Source organism: Prunus mume, linkage group LG5 (genome assembly GCF_029339155.1).
Source record: "Prunus mume cultivar Tortuosa linkage group LG5, ASM2933915v1, whole genome shotgun sequence".
NCBI classification, from domain to species: domain Eukaryota; kingdom Viridiplantae; phylum Streptophyta; class Magnoliopsida; order Rosales; family Rosaceae; genus Prunus; species Prunus mume.
In genome coordinates, this window is record NC_142702.1 from 23,491,685 (window position 1) to 23,504,121 (window position 12,437).

General features: G+C 36.0%; 2 protein-coding genes across 4 annotated transcripts; both read right to left on the minus strand.

Moving 5' to 3' along the window:
* Window positions 1–501: 501 nt before the first annotated feature.
* LOC103342387 (uncharacterized) lies at window positions 502–4,041 on the minus strand. 2 transcript variants are annotated; one of them, XM_089052948.1, is made up of 7 exons: window positions 3,813–4,041; window positions 3,427–3,720; window positions 2,535–3,115; window positions 2,215–2,424; window positions 1,183–2,111; window positions 929–1,068; window positions 502–833 (listed from the first exon to the last, which is right to left on the minus strand). In XM_089052948.1, exons 2-5 carry the CDS (start codon window positions 3,707–3,709, stop codon window positions 1,926–1,928), a joined length of 1,260 nt encoding a protein of 419 aa, XP_088909074.1. In that variant the 5' UTR covers window positions 3,710–3,720; window positions 3,813–4,041; the 3' UTR covers window positions 502–833; window positions 929–1,068; window positions 1,183–1,925. The 2 variants fall into 2 exon arrangements, with proteins under 2 accessions (XP_088909074.1, XP_088909073.1); XM_089052947.1 differs by having other exon boundaries at window positions 502–1,068.
* Window positions 4,042–4,187: 146 nt separating this feature from the next.
* LOC103342339 (uncharacterized) lies at window positions 4,188–7,006 on the minus strand. 2 transcript variants are annotated; one of them, XM_016796759.2, is made up of 7 exons: window positions 6,685–7,006; window positions 6,162–6,460; window positions 5,740–5,871; window positions 5,420–5,650; window positions 5,233–5,331; window positions 4,907–5,115; window positions 4,188–4,807 (listed from the first exon to the last, which is right to left on the minus strand). In XM_016796759.2, exons 1-7 carry the CDS (start codon window positions 6,869–6,871, stop codon window positions 4,774–4,776), a joined length of 1,191 nt encoding a protein of 396 aa, XP_016652245.2. In that variant the 5' UTR covers window positions 6,872–7,006; the 3' UTR covers window positions 4,188–4,773. The 2 variants fall into 2 exon arrangements, with proteins under 2 accessions (XP_016652245.2, XP_016652243.2); XM_016796757.2 differs by having other exon boundaries at window positions 4,907–5,119; window positions 6,685–7,002.
* Between the last annotated feature and the right edge of the window lie 5,431 nt (window positions 7,007–12,437).

The window sequence follows — 12,437 nt, forward strand, 5'->3', positions numbered from 1 at the left end:
GTATTAAATATTTCAATGAAAATCCTAGAAATTTGGTTTTAGTACCCAAAATATTTTAGTATTCCAAAAATGGATTTTAGTCTTGAAACTTAAATCCAAGTCGCAACGTGATTCGATAATATCAACTGCTTGTTGGAGTTTGATTGAAATACATGAACTTGAGTCCCATATTGGAAAAGAAGAGAAAGTATCTATTCCTTAGTAGGCTTATGGTTAGGGTTTGAGGCTTGAGAAAGGTTTGGGAACAATTTCGGAAACTAGGGTTCTTGGTTTGAGACTTGGATGTACCCAAAATAATTTTGTGAAAACAAAATTTAAAACGAAGTTCACAAAAAGAATATAGAACTAGAACATATTTAAATATTGAATAGTATAGCCGTGCGGGTATACATAGTTATTCTGCCCTTGGGCAGAAGGTGCTTATTCATTTGTTCTACTTTAGCAGAAAAGAGGAAAAATTTTGCACTGAGCAATAGCAGGTAGACATTGTGAGACTGAAAATAAAGAAGAAATAATACACAACATTCCATTCATCGTTGAAATGTTGGAAATAAACAACATTCACAAGGATATAATAACAAAAGCAATATTAAAAAGGATACAATTTTTGGTGGTAAAGGGTGGAATGTTTCAGACTGATATAGGTCATTGATAGGTTTAAGTCCTTCAAGATACAAAAATAATCGTACATTTTTGAAACAACGGTAAGTAGTAACTACTACTCCATTAAAGACGGAGCTCAAAGCTTCTATATCAATAACCATAACATCACACTAGTGTCTGGTTGAACTAATAGATAAACTGAGACTCCAGCAGCCATGTAGCAGAAGCTCCTGTATAGTGACACTTCTATAATGATTGATAGTGACTGGAACAAAAACAAGCCTGTAAGGCTATAGAACTAGAACTTGGTGTTGAAGTATTGTACCATGGGGGGGACTTGGTTTATGGCTTGAAGGAGATGCTTCCAGGAAAATAAAAGAATCCTTTAATTTTCTGCCGGCTGCCCATTCCATGTCTGCTTCAAACAGTATGAACAGCAATACAATGAGCTGCAGCTTCCCTGACCTGCAAACAGAAATCAATTAGCCTCCTCAAAGTCAAAGCTTCATTAGAACAGATGTCATTTAATTGCTGTGAAAGTCAGAAACGTTTCATTCTTTCAGCTTGATTCTCTCTCACCTTGTCTCGTGATGCCACTCTGCAGTCGGATTCTTCTCCGAGCATCTCCCATGGGTGCAGTGAAGACATGAATGGATATTGGTTGATATGGAGGTTGTGTGTTCTGCAATTTGTAGGATAGATATACTAGTTGAAGAAGTCTACTGATCTGAGAAATATCTCTAGTTTGTGCTGATAGAGGAAGAGGAAGTAAGGTCTCCAAAAAAACTGCTTCTGAGAAAAGACGTTTTTAGTTTGTCTGGACTCGTTGCATTCGGAGAAGGGTAGAGAGTTCTGGATGGCATTTCAACCATTTGCATTTGCTGGTCTTTCTTTGTACCAACAAGTTACACACGCATAAACGATTTTTGACAAATTGCCCAAAACCATTGCTGTCTGTCAGAGACTAGTAACTTGTGTCTTTTGTCTTGGACATAAATGTCCAAAACTACGAAGAAGTTATTAGAAAAATCTTCAAATTATTTGTAGGAGAATATCACTGTCTGTAATAATGTAAGTTGGAGACACATTCTTACAAGAGCTCATGGTTTATAAGTCTCCTTGATATTCTCCCATAAATAAAATGTTGTGGTTCATTAACCATATTGGAGTGTTTTTCCAATAGCTAATGCAGAATATATTTTCCATGAAGTACTTCAGTGTTTGTCTCACTGTTGTACTCCACCATCCCCATCATAAACCCTTCCCAATGACTTTGGTAGGTTGAAGTCATTGAAAAGAGTATATGATGATGTTTTTGTTATTCAATAAGATTGTGGGAAAAGAGCCGCAGTCTCCGGATATGGAGATTGCAACTCATTGCATCCAATAGAGTTATTGGCATGCAGAAGATTTCCCTGTTCTGGTTGCAATATTCTTGAAAGCCATGTGTAATCGTCTAGCTTAAGTTGTAAGAATGATTCCGGATCTTCTTCTGGTTGAGAATAAACCTGGAATAAGAATCACAAGCAAGCGTTAAGTTTCGTTGTACTTCTTGTGCTCTATATTAAGTTCTTCATATATGAAAATTTCAAAGAGTATGTTCATTCTCACCTCTGACGTCCTTTCATCTTTAGTTTGATTCTTGAAATTAGAGGCGGTGTTGCTAACTGGTTTACTGTCATAATTGGTTGTAATATTATTCTTATATGGAAGAGAAAAATCATTATTCCCAATTGGAGATGGCACAGAAGCATTTCCCGGCTCAGGTGGCTCAGGTGGAGGAAAATGTAAATCCAGATATTCTCCTGGCTGAGCACTTAGCTGTCAGATTAAGAATCACAAACAAGCAAGCGTTAAGTTTTGAAATACTTATTGTGCTCCCTATTAACAATTTTACATCAGAAATGTTCAAAAATTAGTTTCATTCTCACCTCTTGAATCATATCATCACAATCAGATGAAACACAGCCATCAGGTTCACCAGCATCATGATTGCCACTTCCAGGCAGATCATGTTCTGGCTCTTTGTCTGCCAGATGTCTATCGGCCTCCGGAATCATATTACTTTCAGGAACTTGATCATCTTCAGAATTTGTGGCCACGCAGCCACCAATACCAGGATCAGCTGATTCATCACAGATTGAAGCATACTTCAGCTTCTTATTATCAGACTCATAATGAGCTGACTTATTCTTCATGCGGCAGAGAACAAAGTCACTCAGCTGATTGGGAATAGAACCCGGTTCAGTTTGAGTGAGATAATACTCCTGCATGACCCAGTCGGTCTTCGTCGACTTAGACACACTACCTTCATGGAATGTCAAGGTCCTCTTTTTGCAAGTGACCGATTTGGAGAGTTGTTGAGACTTGATTTCTCGTGGCTTGCCTGTGATTTTCCAGAATCCCTTCTTTGTGGCCCTGTTGTAACGAAGACTGTTGATGGATTTGTAATGAGGTCGGCTGAAGGAAAACCACATCCTAGGTTGATATGGAGAGTCTGGGAACAAGAGCTCTGCAAAACGCAACACAAAACAAGATATTGAAACCAACCCAATTCAAGTGTTGAAGTAATGAATAACAGAATTCAACTAAATTACTGAACAAGATTATGTATACATAGAAATTTTAAATTGGAGATGAGAAAATGGGTAGTCAAGAAAAAGTGAGATAGATAAATGGATTATGTCAGGTAAGTCCCAAGTACATAACAACAGTTCAACACTTCAAAAGAACAATTGATCAAGATTATGCATGCATAAAAATCATATCTTGGAAATGAGAAAATGGGTAGTGAAGCAAAAGTGAGATAGATTAATGGATTACCAGCTAAATCCGAAGGCTCGTACTTGCAGACATCGATTTCAGGGATGATGTGGCAGGCTTGGGAGGCCTTACCCTGCATCATCTGCTTCAAGAAGCGAAGAAAAAGTGAGATAGATTCATTATCAGATAAATTCCAAGGCTTGTAATCGATTTCAGGCATGGTTTGGGAGCCCTGGCCCTCCATCTTCTTCCTCAAAAGGTTCACCATTTCCTCCTCAGGGGGATGGAATCTGAATCCACGCAGCAAGGGAAGCAACCATTCTTCTGTTGTTGTGCTTCTCATCCCTCCTGCAACTGTTTTGGAAAATTGGAATAAGATTATCAAATGTTTTGGCTTCAGAGAAGATGCAGCAGAGTAGTGAAGTTGTATTTATAGACAAACTCACCAACCCACAAGCCACAGCACTATCACTCTGGTTTTTGACTTGTGTTTCATCCCAAAACTCCTGAGCTTCCCAACCAAGGTCTCTTCCTGGCCATGCATGGCTTGATGAGTCATATGTGTGGATCCCACCCATTTCCTATCATCATCTTGCCTTTTTTTTTTCCTTTTTCTTTTCTGTCCTTCTGAAAACAACAACAAAAAACCCCTCTCGTAAGTTCAGCTTTTAGGATTCTTTATCAACGATTTGTGGGGAATATAATATACTTTAGAAATTGAATATCTTCTTTTTTTATTTGTTGGGTCAAACAGATGTAATTTAGTCAGCTATGAGCAGACGCAATTTAGCCTGCTTCAGTGCTGGCATGTACTACGAATATAAAGAAGAGAAAGGAATATGCGAAATTCCATTCCACAATAAAAAGGTTGGGATACGCAATACAATACTCACAAAAATACAATTGAAAATAAAAATGGATACAATATTTGGTGGTAGATGGCTGTAATACTAGTCTAATACAAGGACTGAGATTCCAGCAGTCATGTAGCAGCTCCTAGACTGCGCCACTTCCAGAATAGAAACTGCATAACAAAAGATTTACTAAGGCTAGAACTACAACTTGGTTGCTATAAGGCTAGATCTACGACTTCAGGGAGATGCTTCGGGGAAAATGAAAGAACGAACCCTTCCAATTCATCCCAGCTGCGCCTTCTATGCCTATTTCACAAGGCCTCTTTTGACATTCTTCTGTTTCCTCATAGTAGTAATAATCCTAGTTAGCAATAACTTTATTCAAGAACTTCGTGGGAAAAGAGTCATCAACTCCAAACTGGAGATTGAAGCTCACTGCATTCAATATAGTTATTGTCATGCAAAACATCTCCCACTTCTGTATTCATTAGTGGCTGCAGTGTGTAATCCTGTAGCTGCAGTGTGTAATCCTGTAGCTGAGGTGCATGAAAGATTAATTCCAGATTCTCTTCTTGTTGAGGATATTCCTGTATTAAGAATCATAAACAAGCAACCGGTTAAGTTTGGATATCTCCATAATAACAAGTTCACATAATAAAACATTAAAAGAGTATGCTCATTCTCACCTCTGAAATCCTTTCATATGTAGTTTGATTTTCAAAATTAGCAATGGTGTTTCTAACTTGTCCATTGCCATCATATGTAGACTGCCATTGATCGTTATAGACATTGGCATGTGGGACACTTCCCAGTTCGGTGTATATTGGTGACTGCAGTGTGGAGGAGCAGTAATCATGTGGCTGAGGTGGATAAAAGCATGGATCCAGGTTTTTGTCTGGCTGAGCACCGGATTAAGAATAAAAAACAAGCTAGCGTAAGTTAATGAATACTTCTTGTGCTCCATATTAGGAAGTTGGTATTAGAAATGCTCAAAAAGCATGTTTATTCTCACCTCTCCAGCTTGATTTTCAAAACCAGAGGCATCAATATACATAAAACCTTCCAGTTCTGTATATGTTGGATCCAAGTTTCTTTCTTGCTGAGCATATAGCTGGATTAAGAAACATGTAGGTCAGGTCAATTTTTAGCCCAATACTAAGTTCATATCAGAAATATTCAAAAAGCAAGTTTATTCTCACCTCTCGCGACATATCATCTGCGACTTCATTTTTGAAATCAGACATGGTGAAGCCATGCGGTTCACCTTCATCACAGGTTGAAATATCATTGTTATCAGTAACATGATACTCATTATCTCCAAATGGAGATTGCATTTCATTACAATCTTCATTAATGTCATTGGCTTGCAGAACATCTCCCAGCTCTATGCTTGCTGGTGATTGCAGTGTGGAGGGGCTGTGATCCTGTGACTAAATGAAAGGGTGATGCATTAAGTTTCGACAAACTTCTTGTGTTCCCTAACAAAAATATTTGAAGTATAGAACATGCTCATTCTCACCTCTGGAGTCACAACAGCTGCAACTTGATCTTCACAATTAGACAAATTGCAGTTGCTAGGTTCACCCTCAGCACAGATTGAAGTATCCTTCTTATCTAGTTTTTTCTTCAAGCGACAGAGAACAAAATCCCTCTGCATAAGTTGGAGACCCCGTATCAAAATCAAAAATACCTTCCTACATTAAGCTATCAACAACCAGCAATTGCAATGCTTATAAGATCACACACATCAAAAGCATTACACAGCACAACCAAACAGAACCTGTTTGTGCATTTAAAACTCCTCCACTATATTAAACATGAAACACTAATCCAATAGACAAAACTTGATGCTGCATAATCCAAGCACAGCACAAAGTAACAAACTTTGTAAATAATCGAAAGGAACCCATAAATAATCATGCATAGACGAAAGAGAATGACCTTTGCCAGCTTAGGATTAGAATTGGCTTCATCTTCAATGAGATAATACTCGTGCATGACCCAGTTGGTCTTCTTCGATTTAGGCACACGACCTTCATAGAAGGTCAAGGTCCTCTTCCTCCCAATGACAAATTTGGACCCTCGAGCCCTGATCACACGTTCCTTGCCTGTGATTTTCCAGTAGCCTTTCGGCGTGGCCCTGTTGGAGCGATTGCTGTTGCTGTATTTGTAATCCTTTAGGCTGAAGAAGAACCACTCCATATCATGATATGGAGAGTCTGGCTCTGTGAACAAGAGCCCTGCAAATGCAACACAAAGCAAAATATCAAAATTTGAAACCAACCCAAGAACTAAAGAGATAACTTTTTTCCTTGGGTTTTTGTACTTACATAACAATTGAAACCAACCCGGTTCTTCAATTATTGAAACAGAACAAGATTGATTGTATATACATAACCATGCATCATTAATGAGAAATGGGTAGTTAAGAAACTAAGAGTGAGATAGATTACGGGATTATTACCAGGTAAATCACAAGGCTCGTGCTTGCAGAAAGCAATTTCAGGGATGATGTGGTTAACTTTAAAATCTTTATCCTGTTTCTTCTTCCTCAAGTAGTGGTTCACCAGTTCCTCTTCAGTGGGATGGAATCTGAACCCTACAGGCACTGAAACCCCTCCTGTTGTTTTTCTGTTGCACTTGCTGCCCATCGCTCTCGTGCTCTCGCTCTCTCTCTCTCTCTCTCTCTCTCTCTCTCTCAAAGCAAGCAAGAAGAAGCTGCAATGGCATCAGCAGAGTGAAGTTGTATTTAATAAACAAACTCACTCACACTCTCAGTACTGTTTGATCCCCAACCCCTCCCAGGGCATTTATAAGTCCTCAACTTCCTAAACAAGTTCATAAGTCCTCAACTTCCTAAACAAGTTCTGGCTGACGTTGCACGCTTTTTTTTTTTTTTTTTTTTTTTTGGTGTTTTCCATCAACAACCCCTCTCGGAAGTTTAGCTTTTAGAATACTTTACATTTCTGTGCTAGAGTAAGTTTCATGTCCTTTTCCTACATTGAATTCCACGTCAAAGAACAAACGAAGTAAGAATACAATTATTCGACACAAAAAAAGAAGTGAGAATAGTATTACTACATTGAATAGATGACACATTGTTACATGTAGACACTATTTGAAGAACAAATTTGAAAGGCAATTACAATTTGCATTTTTACGAATTATTACGCTATTAGTCTCGTCGTGAATTCAACCGTTAAATTAACTTTATTTTCTTCGTATGACAATCTTTTTGGCCCATTTTTATAATCATCAAGATTTTACGTAGACAAATAATAACTTAAAAAGAAATTCTTAACCTTCTAGACATGTAGTGAGATAAAAAATGACTTATGTGACATCAATATGGTATGCTTAAAAAGAAATTAAAATCATGTTGAACATGGATCAATTCTTAACCTTCGACATTCATTTGCCACTCTTAACCATATTTATTTAACTCTATCTAGCTGCAGTAAACAAATGGAGTATTCAAGGTTCACCCAAAAACCTTTATACAATTCCAGATTCTTCTAAATATAAAGACCCCTACTTTAATTCTAGATTCTTCTATAGATAAAAACCCCCCCAAAAAAAAGAAAAGAAAGATTTAAACAATCTTAGCACCGCCAACTGATAAAGGTTTTTATTTTAATATGTGATTCTTTAGGGTATTTAGATAATTAAAAAAAAAATATTCTGAGTTTGTGATTGGAGAAATGGTGATATCCAATAGGCTTTTGAAACTTTGCCCCCAAGTAGTTTTCATGAACTTGTTCACCAAGTAGTCTTCTTCGACCCCACCTTCGATTCTCTTCACCAAAAGTACCCTCGTTCACATTATTTTTTTCTTCTCTCTGTTATATGTTCCCCACTTGCCAATTGCCATTGTACCTCTTCTAGTAAATTAGATTCTCTAACGTTTAATAAAGATATGGGCAACAGAATTGGTGACATCCAAAAGTTACGATGAATTTCACATGCGAATGTGTAATTTTATAAATGGTGTGATCCTGCAATTAAAGACGGTTGACAATGAAATCCTTTTGTGGCACCCTTCCATTTCCTTTTGTGGTTTGGGCCCTTGTTCAGTGTTCTCTCTGATCCTTCTTTGAAGTAATCCTTTTTGTGGGCCCTTGTTATGTGTTTATATGATCCTTCTTTGAAGTAATGCACATTATGCACTGATGGAAAATGATATCTTTTGAAGAAGGAACCTAGATCATCTTATTGTCTTATCTATCATTGTCTTGTAACCCAAAGGTTATAATATATTTTGAAGTTTTCTTGTTAAAACCAGAGGAAAATGAGTGAAGATTTTTATGCACCATTTGGAATTGAAGTTAAGGATTGCCAAAATAAGAAGAGAACATTGTGGGTAGAAATATAAGGAACATTGTGGCATACACAATACAATACTCACAAGGATAGTATTGAAAAGAAAAATGGATACAACATTTGTTTTAATACTAATACATATGCATAGACTGAGATTCCAGCAGTCATGTAGAGCAGCTCTTACAATGCGCCATTTCCAGAATAGCGACTGCAGAACAAAAGCATTGCTCTAAGGCTAGAACTACAACTTGGTGCGAATATTATTCCATAGAGGACTTCGATCTACGGCTTCAGGGGAAAATTAAAGAATGAACCCTCCCAATTCATCCCCAGCTGCCCCTTCTATGCCTACTTCACAAGGCCTCATTTGATATTCTTCTGTGTTTGCATGGAAGTAATAATTCTAGTTAACAATAACTTTATTCAAGAACTTTCTGGGATTAAAACTCAATGCATTCAATGTAGTTATAGTCATGCAAAACATTTCCCACTTACGTGTTCGTTAGCGACTGTGATGTGTAATCCGCTAGCTGAGATGCAGATAAGACTGATCTCAGATTCTCTTTTGGCTGAGGACATTCCTACATTAAGAACTATAAACAAGTAAGCAGTTAAGTTTGGATAAATCCATAATAAGAAGTCTATATAACAAAACGTTCAAAGAGTATGCTCATTCTACCTCCAAAATCCTTCCATTTGTAGTTTGATTTTCAAAATTAGCATACGTAGATTGCCATTCATTATTATAGACATCAACATGAGGGACACTTCCCAGTTCGCTGTATATTGGTGACGGCAGTGTGAAAGAGTGGTAATCCTGTGCCTGCTGAATACAAGGCTGCTGGATTGAGAATCACAAACAAGCAAGCGTAAGTTAATGTAAGCTTTAAGCACCTCTACTTTCCAGCTTCTGACATTGTTATCAATATTTTAGAGTTTCTCAGAGAGAGAGGTTCTAAATAAAAAAATTAACACTTGAAATTTAGGGGGGTGTATTGAATTAGGATTTTAATAGATTTTTTTGAAACTTAAAAGTCTAGTGGTATTCAATTATGATTTTTAAGTAATCAATAAAAATCTGATGGTATTCAATTAGGATTTTAAAATCATCAATGTAAGTCCGGTGGTATTCAATTAGGACTTTCAAAATATTAGAAAAGTATGGTAGTATTAAAAAACTTACCGATTTTGAGGTATTTCATTAAATGATGTATTCTGTGAGACTTTTCAGTGGATGATATAAAAACCAAACCGCATAAAAAATCACACCCTATTACATCTGATTCTCACGTTGGTTTGTTTTGGGGGAGAAGAACAGACTTGAGAAGTGAAGAAGGTTCTCATCTTTTCTCTTCACATACTTGTTCTCCTATATACTATCATACTTTGTGTGTGTGTGTGTGTGTGTGTGTGTGTGTGTCTGTGTGTCTGTGTGTCTGTGTGTCTGTGTGTCTATTTGCATTATCTATGTTGCTTTGTTGTGGGCACAAGCCTACATACATCCATGTATATTTGTGTTGCTTTGCTGTGGAACAGATAAAAGAAGAAACCAATCTGTAAAGATAGTTGGTGTTTTTGGTTTGTTGCGCACTCCATCATTCTTTAGGAATGATTTTTCTTTATTTATTTATTATTTTATAAAATAATATTTTATTACTTTTGTAAAAACTGGAGAATAACTATTCAAATAACTATAGAGATTTGTTTTGATCTAAACTAGTCTTTCTTATCTTTCTTGTTATATAATACTAATAAATAGTTTACGGTGGAATGACTAGAAGAAGTTCATCACTAGGAAATTTCCTTCCTTTAGGGTGCTTTATTTCTTGGTTTCAATGCATAGTGTTTGGGTCTTCTAGTTCCCTTGGGAGAAAAGGACCACTGTGCTACGATTTTTATTTTTTATTTTTTATAAAGATGAACTTTCATTAATAAAGACCAAAGAGAGGTCATAGAACCACCGAGACTATACAACATGAAAGTTTATTTATGAAAGTTTATGAAAAATAATCCTTTGGGCCTCTAGAACATGAAAAATAATCAAGAGTTTGCATACCAAGCAATTAATCCATATTATTATATAATTTTTATTTCATATGAAATCCTAGTGCAAATCTTTTGATTCTTTGGAGAATATAAAAGAGTATTAAGTGAATCATAAGAGAATCATGTAATTACAATCTATTAAAATCATAAGTAAAATCTTGTAATTACAAATCCTGTTGAAATCCATTGCATTAAAATTATGTTATTATAATCTATTAAAATCTCAATTGAATACACCCTCCTTAATGTAAAAGAGAAATGTTAATTACCTTCTCCTCTTCTCTTCTCTATTTGTATTCTTTTTATGAGTTAAAAGAAGGCTCCATCTGCCATGGTGGAAAACAGCGCTGAGAAAATAGTAGCGTTAATAAGGGCGGCGTGGCTCTCGCGGTGTGTGGTCCTTTTGAATGATTTGGGGGGTTTAGGGCCCACATTCACAAAGAGAAAACCCCGACCTCTAGCAAGTAGTGCTCGCTAGCCTTTTGCTGCTACTTGTGGACTTGGAACTCCTTTTCGTTTTTGGGTTTGAATTTGGTGTTTAAATACTTTTTTTATGCAATTGGTCTAGCCCAATAAAAAAGGGCCTGATTTAAAGATCGAAGTCTCAGTTTGAATTCTCACTCATAGTTGTGTGTGTGAGATAAATCTCCCTCTCTTCTAGTTTAAACTATCGCTAAAAAAAAAAACTCTTCTTACAAAAAATAAAAATAATTATCCATAATACTATTAAATTTTAGGAACGATGCTTTAAGCAAAAACTAAAAAACAAAAACCTTCAAATCTTGGTCTTGTATTTTTTTAACATTGTATTAACATGTTCAATGACTTTTAAACATTTTACATTAGTATTGGATTGTGAAAATTTTGAAATATTTGTTAAAATTTCAACGCACTTGAATTCAGTGTAGATAGACTATTGAAAATTATAAGAAAATCATGTGTCAAAATTAGAGAGAATAAAACAAAGTGACATATCTCGACAAGGAGCAATGTGAATAACCATAAGAGCATCTATAATCACGCTATCTATTTTTTAGTTAAAATTTAGCTAAAAACACAAAAAAAGTTATTTTACGAGCTCTCTAAAAAATTTGAACTCCAATCATACTCTATAATTTAGAAAGTCATAAATACTAAAGTTATTTTTTAATTCAATATGATTGGTCCATCTTTATTTTAAAAAATAATAATCATTAATTAAAAGTTTAAATTATGCATAAAACAAAGCAGCATTAAATTATAGGAAGCCACTAGGAGTCGTTTCTCTCTCCTCAGATTTAGGAGCTCCTAGAGATCTCCTTATTTTAGGAGATGGATAGAGAGCCAGGTTGGAGTTATATTTTTCTAATTCCTCCCTATAATTTGTCTAAAAATGTGGTTTAGGAAGCCCATTGTGGATGCTCTACGTGGACAAATTAAGTATAGAGAGACAAAGGGAAGTAAATCAGGTGTCAAATTAGTGAGAATAAAACAAAATAGAAAATCTCAACAAGGTTGATAAAGAATAAATATAAGTGGTCAAATCTAGCTTAAGGAAGAGTTTGGAAGATTAATGAAATACTTGTGTAGATGTGAGCAACTGCAATGAATAAATTATTTGGCCCTAAGATGTAGAGAGTTGCGTAATGTGGTTAGCAAACTGAATGATATTCAAGGAAAAGGTGAATAGCAAGGATTGGAAGGGCAGACCGGATAGCATGTTTGTTGCAGTAACTTGCAATAGGGTCAGTTCCCTTGAATATCATTCAATTTCCTCACTGACCTAGTATTGTCAATGATATAAAAAAAATATTTCTGAGTTTGTGATTAGAGAAATGGTGATATCCAATAGGCTTTGAAACTTTGCCCCCA